Raw genomic sequence first — 14,188 nt, 5'->3', positions numbered from 1 at the left:
ATAATATAATAGCTCTAACTTGTCAAACATGCTCCTTACTTGCAGGAAGAGCATGTTCTTTTATACAGATACAGTTGTATAAATTAAGACTGAATGGCAGGAAATCTTTAGACAAAACTGTAAAGAATAATGAATATCAAGATTATAAACTTATATATGCATTACTGGCAACTGTCAATGACACTGGCAACTAAACTAAAAAGTTTTAAAACACGTACCTTTAAAAAACAACAGCAAAATATACTCAATTTTAAATTATTGATTTATGCTTAAGGTGCACAGAATATGCGAAGGCAGATGGATGCTTTTCAAGTTACAACTCTGAGTCATAAAACCTCTCTATTCAAAGTATCTTTTGTTTTCACCTTTAGAAGGAAGACAAGGATTGACACTGGGACAGCACAAGATTCTTCAAGTCACAGCATGGGACAAGTCCAAATATGCACATAATAATAAATAAAATAAAATAAATGCAATGAAAGGAAGTCAATGTCTTCCTCCCAAACCCAGTGATGATGAGAAATGGGCCTGGCCAACACCAGATCTATTACTGGCTTTAGAGAAGCTGTACCTCCTAAGCCTCACAAATGCAATGGTCTCAAGACTGCGCCAAAGGCAAAGATAAGCCTTGACACTCACAGTCATGGAAGCAGATGTCAGAGCTCACTGATGAAAACCTAAATCACATATGAGCATCCTGAGCCCTATAGGCTTCGTTTGTCAAGTAAGCTTGAAGTCTTTGCTGTCTATCCACATGTTGTTCTTCTACCTAGGCAGACTCCAGGTTTCAGTGAATCTTCTGAATCTCAATTCTGACCAGAGCATGAGGTAAAGGATACTCCGATACCTTTTCTGAAGATTAACATCATTCTTCACCACTAGCAGTAAGGTTATTCATACACCAGCATAAGAGAGAGGCCTTCCAAAATTTTTTCACAGTACAAAAACTTGTAGCAAATACAACTATTCTCAATTGAATTTATTATTGCAGATATCAAACACAAAAGAAATGCATCTAGTCTAATATTTAAATCCCTCTCAATTTTGCAAGACCAAAACAACTTTCTACTAATACATGTATAGTAGAAATAGCTATTCAGTAAGTATAGCTGGAATGAAAACTAAGATAAAGACCTATATCATAACTTTAAATAAGTCCTTTGTATGAAGGAAGAGTAAAAAGAAATGCTACCACTTACACTTTTTAATCCCATTTGTGCCTCACTATTCTGGATGATTAAGACCACCAAATGTAATTAAGTTTTTATTACTATACTGTCAGTTAAATCATAGAACTGAACTCTGAAAGTTAACGTGATAAGGAGCTAGAATAAAACCTCAAAATGTAAATGGTAAAATGAAAAGATAACAAAATTTTTGTTACTGGACAGTGACTATGTAATTTTGCTGTAAATGATTAGGACTTTATTCAGAAAGAAAAACAAAAACAACTAAGATGCAGGAAAAATTATACAGCATGTGGACCATGGAATACTAGGAAGAAACAACAGAATTACTGATAATGCTTTATTGAAGAATAGACTTAAAACCCCAGGAAATTGCTCTGGAGACATAAATAAATAAATAAATAAATGAAAAAATAAAGATTGCTCTGATTAAACCGAATGCTGAGCAAGTATATGAGACAACACTTAAAAGTCATAAAAAGAAGGAGATAAGGTTGACCACAGGTCATGAAAAAATATTAATGCAAATTTTAAAACATAGCATATAATTATCAAGAAAATATATATAGTGTTTAGAAAAAATTACTGACATGAAAAAGTCCATCTATAGATGATGCAGTGTAGGTAAATATTTTTACTTAGCTGTATGAAATGACTATATAAAACACAAAAGAAAAACATTGAAAAGTATTTTTCATCTCTAACATTAAGAATGATGCATGCCAAATAATGATTTAAAATTTAATTCTTGATTGTTAGTTGTTCTGCACTATATTTATTGGAAAGTATGGCAATAAAAACACAACATCACATATTTCTAACTATAGACTACAATTTAGTCTACATAACAAAAATACTGAGATTAGATCAACATTATAGACTCAGTTATTCATGGGTAACATTTTCATAAATTAACACAGAATAAAAAAAATCAGGTTTGGGGGGTGGCATGTTGCTGCTGAAGATGTAGATTTTGGGGCAGAATACAAAACTGAGACACTCTCTGCAAAAGGAATGGGAAATATACCAACATTTAGGTATCACTCTAAGGTCTGGTATTTCTTTTTCTTTTTTAAATTGTCAGTAAATATCAGACTAAAATTCAATAGTCATGCCAATCTGGGTATTTGCTGGGCTCCTCTGCAAGAAATTAGGATATATATATAATCAAGTGACCAAATAGAATGCATTTATATTTTACAAACTACATAGCATTCATTACTACTGGTAGAAATGGAATTTATATCCTGTAATGTTAGACAGAATATAAACAATTAAAATAATAATAAAACCTCCTATCCTAGAGGTGTAGAATATGAACAAATAACTTCCCCATTCCAACATCAGCAGTTACGATACATGCAAACATCTGATCATAACACAACTATATCTTGTTATTTCCACATTTAGCCTAGCCCATACTCTTATAAATAGACAACAAAAAGAGCTTACAGGGAAAAAATAGGTCAAGAGTACCTACAATAAGAGTACCTTAAACCACTTGGTTACATAAAAGTCTGTTTTATAACAAAGGGGCTCCATGTAGTATGACAGTTACCTAATTAAACCTGCTAAGTATGTTGCTGAAAATCTTATCACAACTCTTCCTTAATTTTCTCTGATTTCATTAGAAGTCTAAGCTTTCTTGGGAAAGAAAAGAAAGTGGAATAGAAAAACAGTTTTGATAACAATGAATTAAAGGAGCAGGTATACCTTATTATAGCTGCATAGTAATAAGTAAAACAGTTACCCTAGGTTACAGGGCTGCATCAAAAGAGGCGTGACCAGCAGGTCGAGGGAGATGATTCTCCCCATCTACTCCGCTCTCATGAGACCCCACCTGTAGTACCGCGTCCAGCTCTGGGGGCCCCAGTACAAGAAAGAAGGACATGGAGCTGTTGGAGCAGGTCCAGAGGAGGCCAAAAAGATGATCAGAGGGCTGGAGCACCTCTCCTATGAAGACAGGCTGAGAGAGTTGGGCTTGTTCAGCCTGGAGAAAAGAAGGCTCCAGCCTTCCAGTACCTGAAGGGGGCCTACTAGAAAAGCTGGAGAGGGACTGTTTACAAGGGCATGGAGTGATAGGACAAGGGGGAATGGCTTTAAGCTGAAGGAGGGTAGATTTAGGTTAGATGTAGAAAGAAATTCTTTACTGTTAGAGTGGTGAGGTACTGGAACAGGTTGCCCAGAGAAGCTGTGGATGCTCCATGCCTGGAAGTGTTCCAGGCCAGGTTGGATGAGGCTTTGGGCAACGTAGTCTAGTGGAGGGTGTCCCTGCCCATAGCAGGGGGGTTGGAACTAGATGGTCTTTGAGGTCCCTTCCAACCCAAACCATTCTGTGATTCTATGATTCTATAGTCTAATATCGATGGTCTTATGGCCTTTTTTTTTTTTTTGTACTGGCTGTCATTCCTTGTGTTTGTAGTTTCACTCATTACACAACAATTTTTCCATTAATTTTAATGTCACATCTTCCTTTTATCATTAACCACAGAAGGAATGACTCCCTGACTAATGAAAGATTACAGCAAGGGGTGGGAGAAAGATGGGAAAACAAAAAGGATAGAATCCATTAGCTAAAACCTTGAACCAAGTGTAACTTGTAATAGTTTTGCTCTGGAAACACACACATACAGAGATAGATAAGGCAAGACAGTCAAAATGTCTCTATGGAAGCTTTATCCAAGGAAATCAGACCAGCAACCTGTTAGTTTGGTGAATCATGGAGCTGGTTTTGGATGATACTTCTTTCTTGCTTAAAATCTGGGGCCATTATTTTAATTCCACTTGACATTTTAGCCTTTTCATTCTTTAATAACACACTGCTAAGAAAAGGGCAACTTATTTCAATGTTAATTATACCTAACACGAGTTTCTAAATGCTCAATCCACTACCCTTGGTTTATAAAGCATTAAAGTTTTACTGTTAATTACCTTTCTCCTGAGCTATATACAGGGATTGAATTATTTCCCCGGCTACTTCTGATAATCCAGAGAGACTAAAGCTCTTAAGGATCCCATCTGAGACAATGGTGAACAATCACAGTGGTATGTGATGTGATGTGATGTGATGTGATGTTGTGATCTTCTTACACATCAAATTTTTACACAGCAAAGAATTACAGGATACATTCTGCATATCATCAAGAGGAGCTTTAAGAGGATGGAGGTACTCAAGGTGTAGTTCAAAGCGCAGATGAGACCAAAGGATCCCTAACAATCTCAGTATGAAACAGAGCTGGGCTAAGGGTTAGACTGTGTCCTTAGGCATTCTGCAAATGATAGACTTACTAGCAGATCTCCTTCCACATGCAGTAAGTACAGACTCCTCGGGTCACGTAACACTGACACACTATAGGGGCTGTGCTTGAACTGCTTGGCAGGCACACAGAATTCAAAGTAATCATGGGGTTGCTCTTGTCTTAAGCTTTATTTTCTAGCACTGGAACATTTTTGTAGTTTGTCTTTTTCAATTTCTTTCAGAATTTCCACAAACTTCTTACAGAAACCAGACCCTTCACTTCTGTACTAGCTCTTCTGCCAATAGTGTGTACTGAGAAGAGACCATCTCCCCAGTTCTTATGATACTTCTAATTTATCTGTAGATCTCGTTGGTCATTTCAGCATTAAGAAAGAGCTCACATTGACATAATAATTTTGTGTAATATATTAAGCGGTGTTATGTCATGGATTAACCCCAACTGGTAACTAACCACCATGCAGTCACTTGCTCACCCATCCCCCCAGGGGATGCTTCCACCTTTATTTTTCTTCATAAGTCTAAGCACTCTGTCATTTCTTCAGAGGAGCAGCTCTCCCACCTAAGGAAAGCTACCACTGTGGCTAAAACACTGCTGCTTCTTCAGATAATGAAGTTAACAAAAGTTCCAGATGAGACCAATGTTTTGCCTCCATCCACAAGAACACCACCTGGGGATTTCTGTCAAAATATTAGGTTTTCTAAGTGCCTGTAAATATTCCTGTGTTTCCTCATTAGCACAACAAATACACTGAGTCAGCTATCACTGTCATTGTACTGAACACATCTTTGTTTTCATGCAATCAGCTGGTTATCTCAGCTTCCCTTTTTAGCTGTTCTTTAGCTCACCACCTCTCTGAATTCACTACCAAAGCCCCACTTAGTTCTCTGCATCGTCTTGATATTTCTACTCCCTCATGTAACTAAGTGTCCTAGAAAGAAAAAAATAAATATCAAAACGATCGTGTTCACTGCAGTATGATTTAGTTTCTGACTTTCCATTGCTTACTTCCCTCTTTCAGATGCTTTTATAATTTCCTTTGATGGATAAAGCAGTAGCATGAACTAACAGAAAATAACCACTTCCTTACTGTAATGTAGTTTCTTCACTACATTTTGGCTATTAATATTCTAAAATTTTCAGATAAGTTTATTCACATTTCAACTTTAAAAATAATTTGAGAAGTTGCTAAGCAACAGTGACCTGCCATCTGGTCAGTTAACAATCTTTGTTCTGAAATCATGATGGAGGTCTTATTATGTCCTTATCAGATTTGTATGTGCAGATTTTTCTCTCTCTCCCAGCTGGTATTCCCCTCTTTTACAGTGCATTCCGAAGAATTCCCTCCCCCACTCAGCAAAGTCATTCTGACTTTTTTTAGTTCAACTCTACATCAATTATTACAAACACAGGCAATTATTTTTTAACCTAACAACAAAAGGGTTTTAACTAGGATTTAAATACCCCGTAATTCAAGAAGTGTTTCAGCCTCCAACCTGTTATATCTATTGTACAACTTCTACTGACTGTAGTTACTCATCAGGATAGTCTTGCTTCTAATACTGCAATAACTATTGTCATCTTCGTAAAAACGTGCCCAGTGACACGCTAAAATGTTTTACAGCACAGATACTGTAATCTAAGTTGAATGAATCTGTAAAAAAAGACTTGTCAGAATTAATCAAGAAATGCCTTATTTTTATTCCAGAAAAGAAACAAAAACTAGAAGGGATACATGAAGTATGATAACAAACATATACCATGAAAGCATGTGACTGATTCCAATGACACTTGGAGAAGTGAACTGCAGAAACATGCTGAAGGTTTCTATTGATCAAGAAAAGAAGTGATGAAGCAAATCTATGGATATTGCACATTGATGGACTGACTCTAATTCAAGACTTTACTAAATTTGCTAAGGAAACTACTACTTACATTTTAAGTAGCAAAACCAAAAATTATTTGTGGTGTTATCTGATACCTGTGGGACATTACATTAGCTTTGATAAAACCATGTACAGATACCCTAGCAGGTGAATATAAACACAAATTTTATCATAGAATAATTTAGGTTGGAAAAGACCTTTAAGATCATAGAGTCCAACCACAAATCTAACACTGCCAAATCCACCACTAAACCATGTCCCTAAGCACCACATCTACACATCTGTTCAATACCTCCAGGGATGGTGACTCAACCACTTCCCTGGGCAGCCTGTTCTAATGATTGACAACCCTTTCGCTGAAGAAATTTTTCCTAACATCCAATCTAAACCTCCCCTGGTGCAACTTGAGGCCATTTCCTCTTGTCCTATCACTTGTTACTTGGGAGAAGAAACCAGCACCCACCTGGCTACGACCTCCTTTCAGGTAGTTGTAGAGAGCGATAAGGTCTCCCCTCAGCCTCCTTTTCTCCAGGCTAAACCCCAGTTCCCTCAACTACTCAAGGTCTTTTAAGAAATGCAATCTAGATGCTTTAGTGTTTAAGTAAAGCATTTAAAAAATAATAATAAACGAGCAAAGAAGGGATCAAAGTGAAAGCCAAGCAAAAAAGAAAGCAATTAAGATTTCAGTATAAAATTTAAGATACTCTAAAAATTAGAGGCAATGAAGACTGACCAAAGCTGACAAGACCATTCTGAAGACTAATGCACGACTTTTCATTGATGAGGGACAGGGAGAAAACGGTGTACAACTAGCTGACACCTCCCTCTGGCTGACTGAGGAGTAGGCAAACAAAAGATATGTGGTATGACTGGCTCAATTTGAGCACAGATCAGTGCTGGATGAGAAGTGGAATTGAGAAATGAGCAAAAATTCAGGATCTGTTATACAAACAAACCAAATGAATTTCTCCTTTAGGGAGAGTCTCCTGTGGTTTTGTGTCTTTGAGAAAACTAAGGGCAAATGGAAAGCACTGTTTTGAGCTAATAAGTGAGAACTTGAGTAGTGATGACAAAGACAAGGCTGAGGATTTGATTAATAGCAGAATGGAGAGAAATATCATTTTCTCAATCCATTTAAGAAAACCTAAAAATATAGATTCTCTCAGAAAAAAAAAAACCCATCATATTTAAGACTATCCTTACCTGTTTTCTGAGGTGAAAGGTCTTTTGCTGATGGAACTTTCAAATTAACTCTGCTTGATGCCAGCACTGGAATAGAGAGCTTCTCAGGAACCTCAAAGAATTCTTGCATGCTCACTTCTACTCTGTAATCCACATACTTCAGCTCTGGGGGGAATTTACGAGGTTTCAGAAGTGCATGTCTCTGCAAGTGAAAGAATAATGTATATATATGAACAATCATCTCATCATAATTTCAGGTTGAGAAATGTAAAATTATACAGGCTTAAGGGTGTAATTTAAAAGTGAATTGGTAATTAGGCAAGTTATATAAAAATTGTTGAGAGATCCTTCTAAATAAAAACTGTCATGTATAATTTTTTTAGACACCATGCATCTGAAACAATCATTTAAGAAAAATGCACTTTGAGATTTACAGTATAACCACATCTTACCCAGAAATCACTTTGCAAGCCTTTATAGGTATTCAGGGAAGGCAGGAAAAGGGAAGAAAAACCAGGAAAAGAAAAACCTATTTTATATCAGATATAGACAGTGGTTTCTTCTTTTACTTCATAAAGTTTTTGTATAACAAAAAGCATGAAAAGGAAAAAATATTTTGATACTTTGTGATGGATAACTATATAGTTAGCTGAGCTAACTTTGACACTTTAATGTGGACAATATATTTTAGAAATCAAAACATTTAGAATTAATTTTAGGGACAAATAAGCTCCTCCTCTTGGTAAAAAGCATTGTCAATCAACAGCATGAAACATATTAGTAAAGGATTGGCACAGTACATAAAGTCAAGCTCAAAATAGGCATCTAAACCTGTTAACGAACTAAATTTGACTCCTGTAAGATAGTGTTACAGAAATAACACAATGATTTAATACACTACTTGGTCAAAATTGCCATTTTCAATCCAATAAGACAGTATAATTGCAATGTTCAAGATTAATTTTAAGTTGAACAAATTTAAAATCTGAAACTAGTTGCATCTTTTTTATAGAAAAGTCTTTGAATTCATGACTATTGCGAATTATCTTGAGCAAATATAGGGAGTAGATAAATACAGAAATACTCAGTTTGTGCTAGGAAAAATTGTTTACTCTCAAAGCCTATTGGTTTTAAATAATGCCAGGACAGCAGGTATTGTAGTACATATTGCAATGGGATAAGGAATGGAGATCTATTATGGGAATTCAAAAAGACAATTTAAAAGGAAAGTTGATTGTTCTTAAGGATTACTATTAAGGGTAATATGGTCAAATTACTGTTCAAATCAATTGAGCTGGGGATCTGCTTTGGGTTGGTGGTTTGTCTTTTTTTTTTTTTTTTCCTCTTTTAATACAAAACTCACATTCCCTTGCTGGTTTCAGAAAGCAGACCTACACTCTGACATTGCTTTGTTTTGACCATTAATCTATCTATCCAAAGTAACAATATGGTCTTAAATACAAAATACATATGGAGTTTGGGAACCTGTTAAGCTTTAGTTGCCAATATAGTTTTTTGACACAATAAATATAGAAACAGATTTGGTTTGACCATTGATCTATGCATTCAAAGTGTCAATATGGTAAACACAAAGTACATACGGAATTTGGGGAACTGTTAAGTTTTAGTTGCTAATATAGTTTTTTGACAATAAATATAGAAACAGATTACTATTCAAGTTTCTTGTTCTATGAAGCACAACTAGACAGATTTATCTAAAAAAATACTCATCAAAACAAAATGTTAACATAGTTCTTTTTATGCTGTATTTGCATTTTTATGGTGCAAATATAATTTACAGAAGGGACAAGAATAATCATCATGTGAGTCGAAAATTTGAACTATGTATTAATTTCTGTCATGCAAGATTGGAAGTTCATGATAGTTCTCTCTCTTACAAACTAAAATCAATAGGTGTTAATAATTCAGTGCTATATTGCTAACAAGTTCCATTTCTTTTTGATAGGACTGAAACGACAGAAGACTGCAGTGGGAAAAAGATATTTTATTCTCATTTGTAATGGGAAGTTCCAAACCAAAAGAATTACATATATTTACTAGTTTAAATTTGACTTTGACCTTCTGCATATTCAAACATAAATTTATACCTACATCTGATTTTGGTAATTAGATTATTTTACAACACAGAAATAAAAATCCAACACGATTAAAAAGTTTTGGGAGGTCTTAATTAACAAAATGATTGTAGGATGACCTTTGGTGGAGCACTGAAAACATTTAAATTATAATTATCTTGAAGAGATATCTTACGAATTAAAAATTCACTGAAGAACATTTTAAGATCCTTGTTCATGCTATCTCATTTTTAAAGATATATTAGGAAAAAAGACAGCTGGTCAGTATTACATAGTCTATGAACATTTCAAATATTTCCTGGTACTCATCAAAGAGTAAAGGATGAAAATATTTTTAATGAGACCTAGATCTTTTTGAAAGGGGAAAAGAAAATCCTGCAAACACACACAAGACTAAACCCTGTTGCCCCAAAGGGTAATATTTCCAAGAAAAGAGAAAATGTCCAGCACAATTCAGACAAACGTGGCAGCTGCTCTCCTTCTTTTTAGTATTTTCCAGGATAGTGAGAGTTAAATGGAATTTAATATTTCTTAACTCTCATTATCAATTGCAGTTCTAAGGCTGCTGTGCTGCAATAAGACAGATTCCAACATGTACTTCATCAGAGTAATGGTTCATGATATTCCAAGTGTGGAAGTGTTATTAACAGTTAAGAACAGTATTTGCATTCAGTTCCCAGGATTAATTTCTTTTTTAGAATAATTTTTTGAAAAAGGATTGGAGGGTATATAAAACATCAGAATTAAACTTGATATTTTCCAAAGACTGATTGATTTTCCAAGGTATTTTCTTAGATTTACCATCTGCACTTTCTATGTATAAAGGATGGCAGATTCTATTACAGAGTGCTGAGGCACCTTACTCTTTCTCTGCATATTACTGTATTCCAAATCCTAATTTAGCCCCATTTCTTCCTTCCAAGAATTAACTGCTAAAACCATTTCTCATGAATAAAAGAATTTTATGTTCTCAATCTCTCAGAATCCCTGTGATCAATCATGTTTGCCATCTCCCTTAATCCCATATCAAAAGATAAGTGATGTAATATAAAAGACATTGGTCCCAGTTATAACTTCGACAAATTGAAATCTGACCACAGATTCTTTTGTGAAAAGTTCATTGCCATTCAAGCATATCTAATGTAACTTTTTAATTACAGTATCTTTTCTCTTCAAGGACACCATGATTCTTTCTGAAAAAAAAAAAAAAAAAAACCCATCTACATTTAAAAAAGTAAACTGCTCAAACTGAGCTCACAACTTTTCCATCATCACATGGAAGATCACAAAATCCTTAATGAATTCTGGGGGACTATGAAGAGTCAGAGCTGGACAAATGTAGGATGAGATTCTGTCACATCAGCAAAGCAGGGGAAGCCACAGCTTCAAGTGCACAAGGTCTCTGATCATTTTCCATTGATCAAAACTAAACCTCATCCCTACCACCATGATGTACTAAGATAAATGTACTCAACATTGCTTAGTCACATGGATAGCAGGATAGAAAGAAAATGCACAATGTCCTAACAGCTAGAGTATGGCTAAGGATATAGAGATCTGATGTCCACCCTCAGATGAGCCATACGTTCAAAGGGAGGCAAAATGGAATCTAAGTAAATACTTTTTTCAGCTTATCTGTGAGTACATATCTGGACACAGTGGGAAGTGCAAGCATTAGTTTTGGGATTCTTGTAGAACAGGACTTCTCTTCTTTTCCTATTGTAATGTCTAATTACACAAGGAGATTACTGGCATCTCTGACCATGAAGAAAGAGCCCCGTATCTAGACAAGGGGTGTAATACGTGCCTCTTTAGGTAGATTCTAGAAAAAAGGAAAACTGAAGCATATTATTTTGAATTTCACTTCACTGATTGCAACATCCTTCCCCTCGCATACCCAAGTGAATGAATTCTAGTTTTTCTGTTATTTCCTTTTTTCTTTTATTCACTTCCCTCTACCACCATTAGCAACTTCAATCCAAACAACTTATGTTCTTCTTCCACATTCTCTCCCCTTTGTTTCCAGATATCCTTTTTCTTCCCTTGTTCACCTAAACTTTTCTTCCTATGTTCACCTACACTTCCCACCTACAGCTTTCTCTTATTCATCATTAACAAAGGCAATTTGTAATTATTCACAATAATGCTAGTCCCCACCTTGACAGTGGCAGGGAGTTCCATCCTATATTCCCTTTACTACTACCTAGAAATGTTTTAGAGGGAATTGAATTAATTAAATACTCAGGAGGCAAGAAATTAACATAATTGTACACTTCGAAAACAGAATTCAAAACTTTCCTAATATTTTTCATTAAAAACAATAAAAAAAATCAGTCAGAAATGGTCATGCAACCAGTTTATTATTTAGTTTCTGGGGGTTTATGCTTTGCATATATTTATATGTTGTATACTAATAGAATTAAATAGCATAAGGCTACTGATTTTAGTGTCTCATTTTCCTTTAAATATTGAGATCTGCATCTTTGGATTCCTATTGCTTTAGCATCCTTGCTTCCTATCTCTTCATTACTTAAATCCTCTAGCCGCTTTATTACATTCTGATGCTATTTGGTTCCAAATTTGGGGCTTTTTTATTATACCAAAGTTTAAGCCTTTAACAAATGGTTTGGATTTTGCTGGCAGTAGAGGTTAATTTTGGGGTACAGGGAAGGAGAATGGCAGGTTAACTACTTAACCTTGCTGCTAGTAAATCCCTCAATGTTCAAGATTGTAAAATAAACTATTAAAATTCTATTTCTTGCAGAACTGTTTAATGAGATTATGTTAATCTAATTTATAAAGTAAAAGACAGAAATAAAGATTTAGCTAATACTCCCGCTCCTTTCCATCGAACATGCATTTCCAACCTCCGCAGACTTGTTGAATATCAGTTGTGTACTCTGATTGCACATTATCTAATACTGGCCCAGTAGTAACACCATTTAGTACAAAAACCCAACAGGATAAATAGGTTCTGATCAGCAGAACAACTTTTATGGGAAAGAGATAATTAATTATTTTTTTAGTAATTCTAATCAAGAAGGAAAAGAAGCCGTAAAAACACAGTACAAAAATAGCTGGGACTTTTAACCATGCATATAGATGGATTGAGTAAAAATATACAGCACAAGTTAATGAATATGCATATCCAGTTTGACTACAAAAATAGTCTATCTTTATTACTATTAATTTTTATGTGATTTAAGTAAACATGAGTAAAATGTACAGTTTAATAAGAAATGGAAATTATGCAGTTATTCAGGTTTTTATTCTCTTATTTTACAGGCAAAAAATGGACCAAATAGTAATAATGTAAGGGTATTTTCCCTTCTGTCTATCCATTTTATAATACAATTATACCTGTAGGAAGTGAGTAGAAAGGTGGAAAGGAAATAAAAAAGAGAGTAACAGATTTGCAGAGATTCTAGATTTATCCCTAACCTACAACATATGTTCCAAAGGATTTCATGAGCCTAAATAATTCAGCAAACCACAGGAGACGTGGATGGGATTTTTTTGGTGGTGGTCATGGGGCAATTTAGACAATGAACCTAAAACCATACTTCAGCTTGAAATTTAATTGCGGAACACCAGCCCCCCTCAAAAAAAGTTTCTTCAATAAATGCCACCAGAATTTCTATACTGTCACTTTTATACAGAAAGTAGGTAAGAATTTATGAGAAAAACCTGTTAGGAACATTTTTCAGAATTTAATCTGCATAGTGGTTTACCATCCATATTTTTAATGTGTAAAGTCATTTCTACATCAGTATATAGCAGAACTTCTCCATTTTATTTCGCATAAGCACTTATAAGTCTTGCTGTACATGGAGCAAAACACTTACACTAGTTTCACTTCTCACTTGATAATTTATTCAGTCTTAGTATCCATCATTATGTATTTTATAACTAATCTAATTGTCCTCCACTCTTCTACAATACAAGTAATTTTAGAACTCATATTAGATCTTGGCATACCTAGTGGTACAAAGAGTGTTCCTATTATGTTCTGTCTTGATTACATCCACAGCATCAGAGCAGTCGAGTCTTTCATCGAGTATTTGCTAAGTGACTGTGATATTAAAGGACTTCATAATTTAAGTTTATAAAATGTTACCACAGCAGTGGATTAACTATAATCCAAAAGGAAGATATTCGAGTCTAGATTACATAATTACAATTCTTGTCCTACTACAAACATATAACAGATTAAACCTACTCTTTCATTTTTCCTCCTTTAGCTTGCTTTATATTACTTTTTAAACTTATCTGTAAACAAAAGGCATAAATTTAAGACACCAGGGAAAATTTTCTTCCTCTTAATACTGGGAATCACGTAGCACTGGGAACCATATTCAAAGAACAGTCTAACTGGAAAACTGGAGTAATATACAGCTGCCCAGCAATCTGTCTGAGGCCAGAAAACGTCAGGTTTACAAGGGAAATTAAAACTCAGAGTGTGGCTATCAACAATAGAAGGTTACCTTTGAATTCTACATGAGAAAAAAGCTTGCTTATTTGGCAATATTGTTATTATAAAGTTATTCACGAGTAGTAATTGAATGTTTAATGGACTATCT

At 34.8% G+C, this 14,188-nt stretch overlaps 1 protein-coding gene across 1 annotated transcript in view; it reads right to left on the bottom strand.

Annotated features, from left to right (window-relative positions):
* CFAP47 (cilia and flagella associated protein 47) overlaps nucleotides 1-14,188 on the bottom strand; it is a 362,349-nt gene that overhangs the window by 187,251 nt on the left and 160,910 nt on the right. Inside the window, 1 exon segment of the mRNA XM_054819861.1 lies at nucleotides 7,534-7,714. Within this exon segment, the coding sequence (XP_054675836.1) occupies nucleotides 7,534-7,714 (181 nt within the window).

Source organism: Grus americana, chromosome 1, assembly GCF_028858705.1.
Source record: "Grus americana isolate bGruAme1 chromosome 1, bGruAme1.mat, whole genome shotgun sequence".
NCBI classification, from domain to species: domain Eukaryota; kingdom Metazoa; phylum Chordata; class Aves; order Gruiformes; family Gruidae; genus Grus; species Grus americana.
Note: the sequence above shows the minus strand (reverse complement) of the source record. Positions and strands in the feature narration are given on the sequence as shown.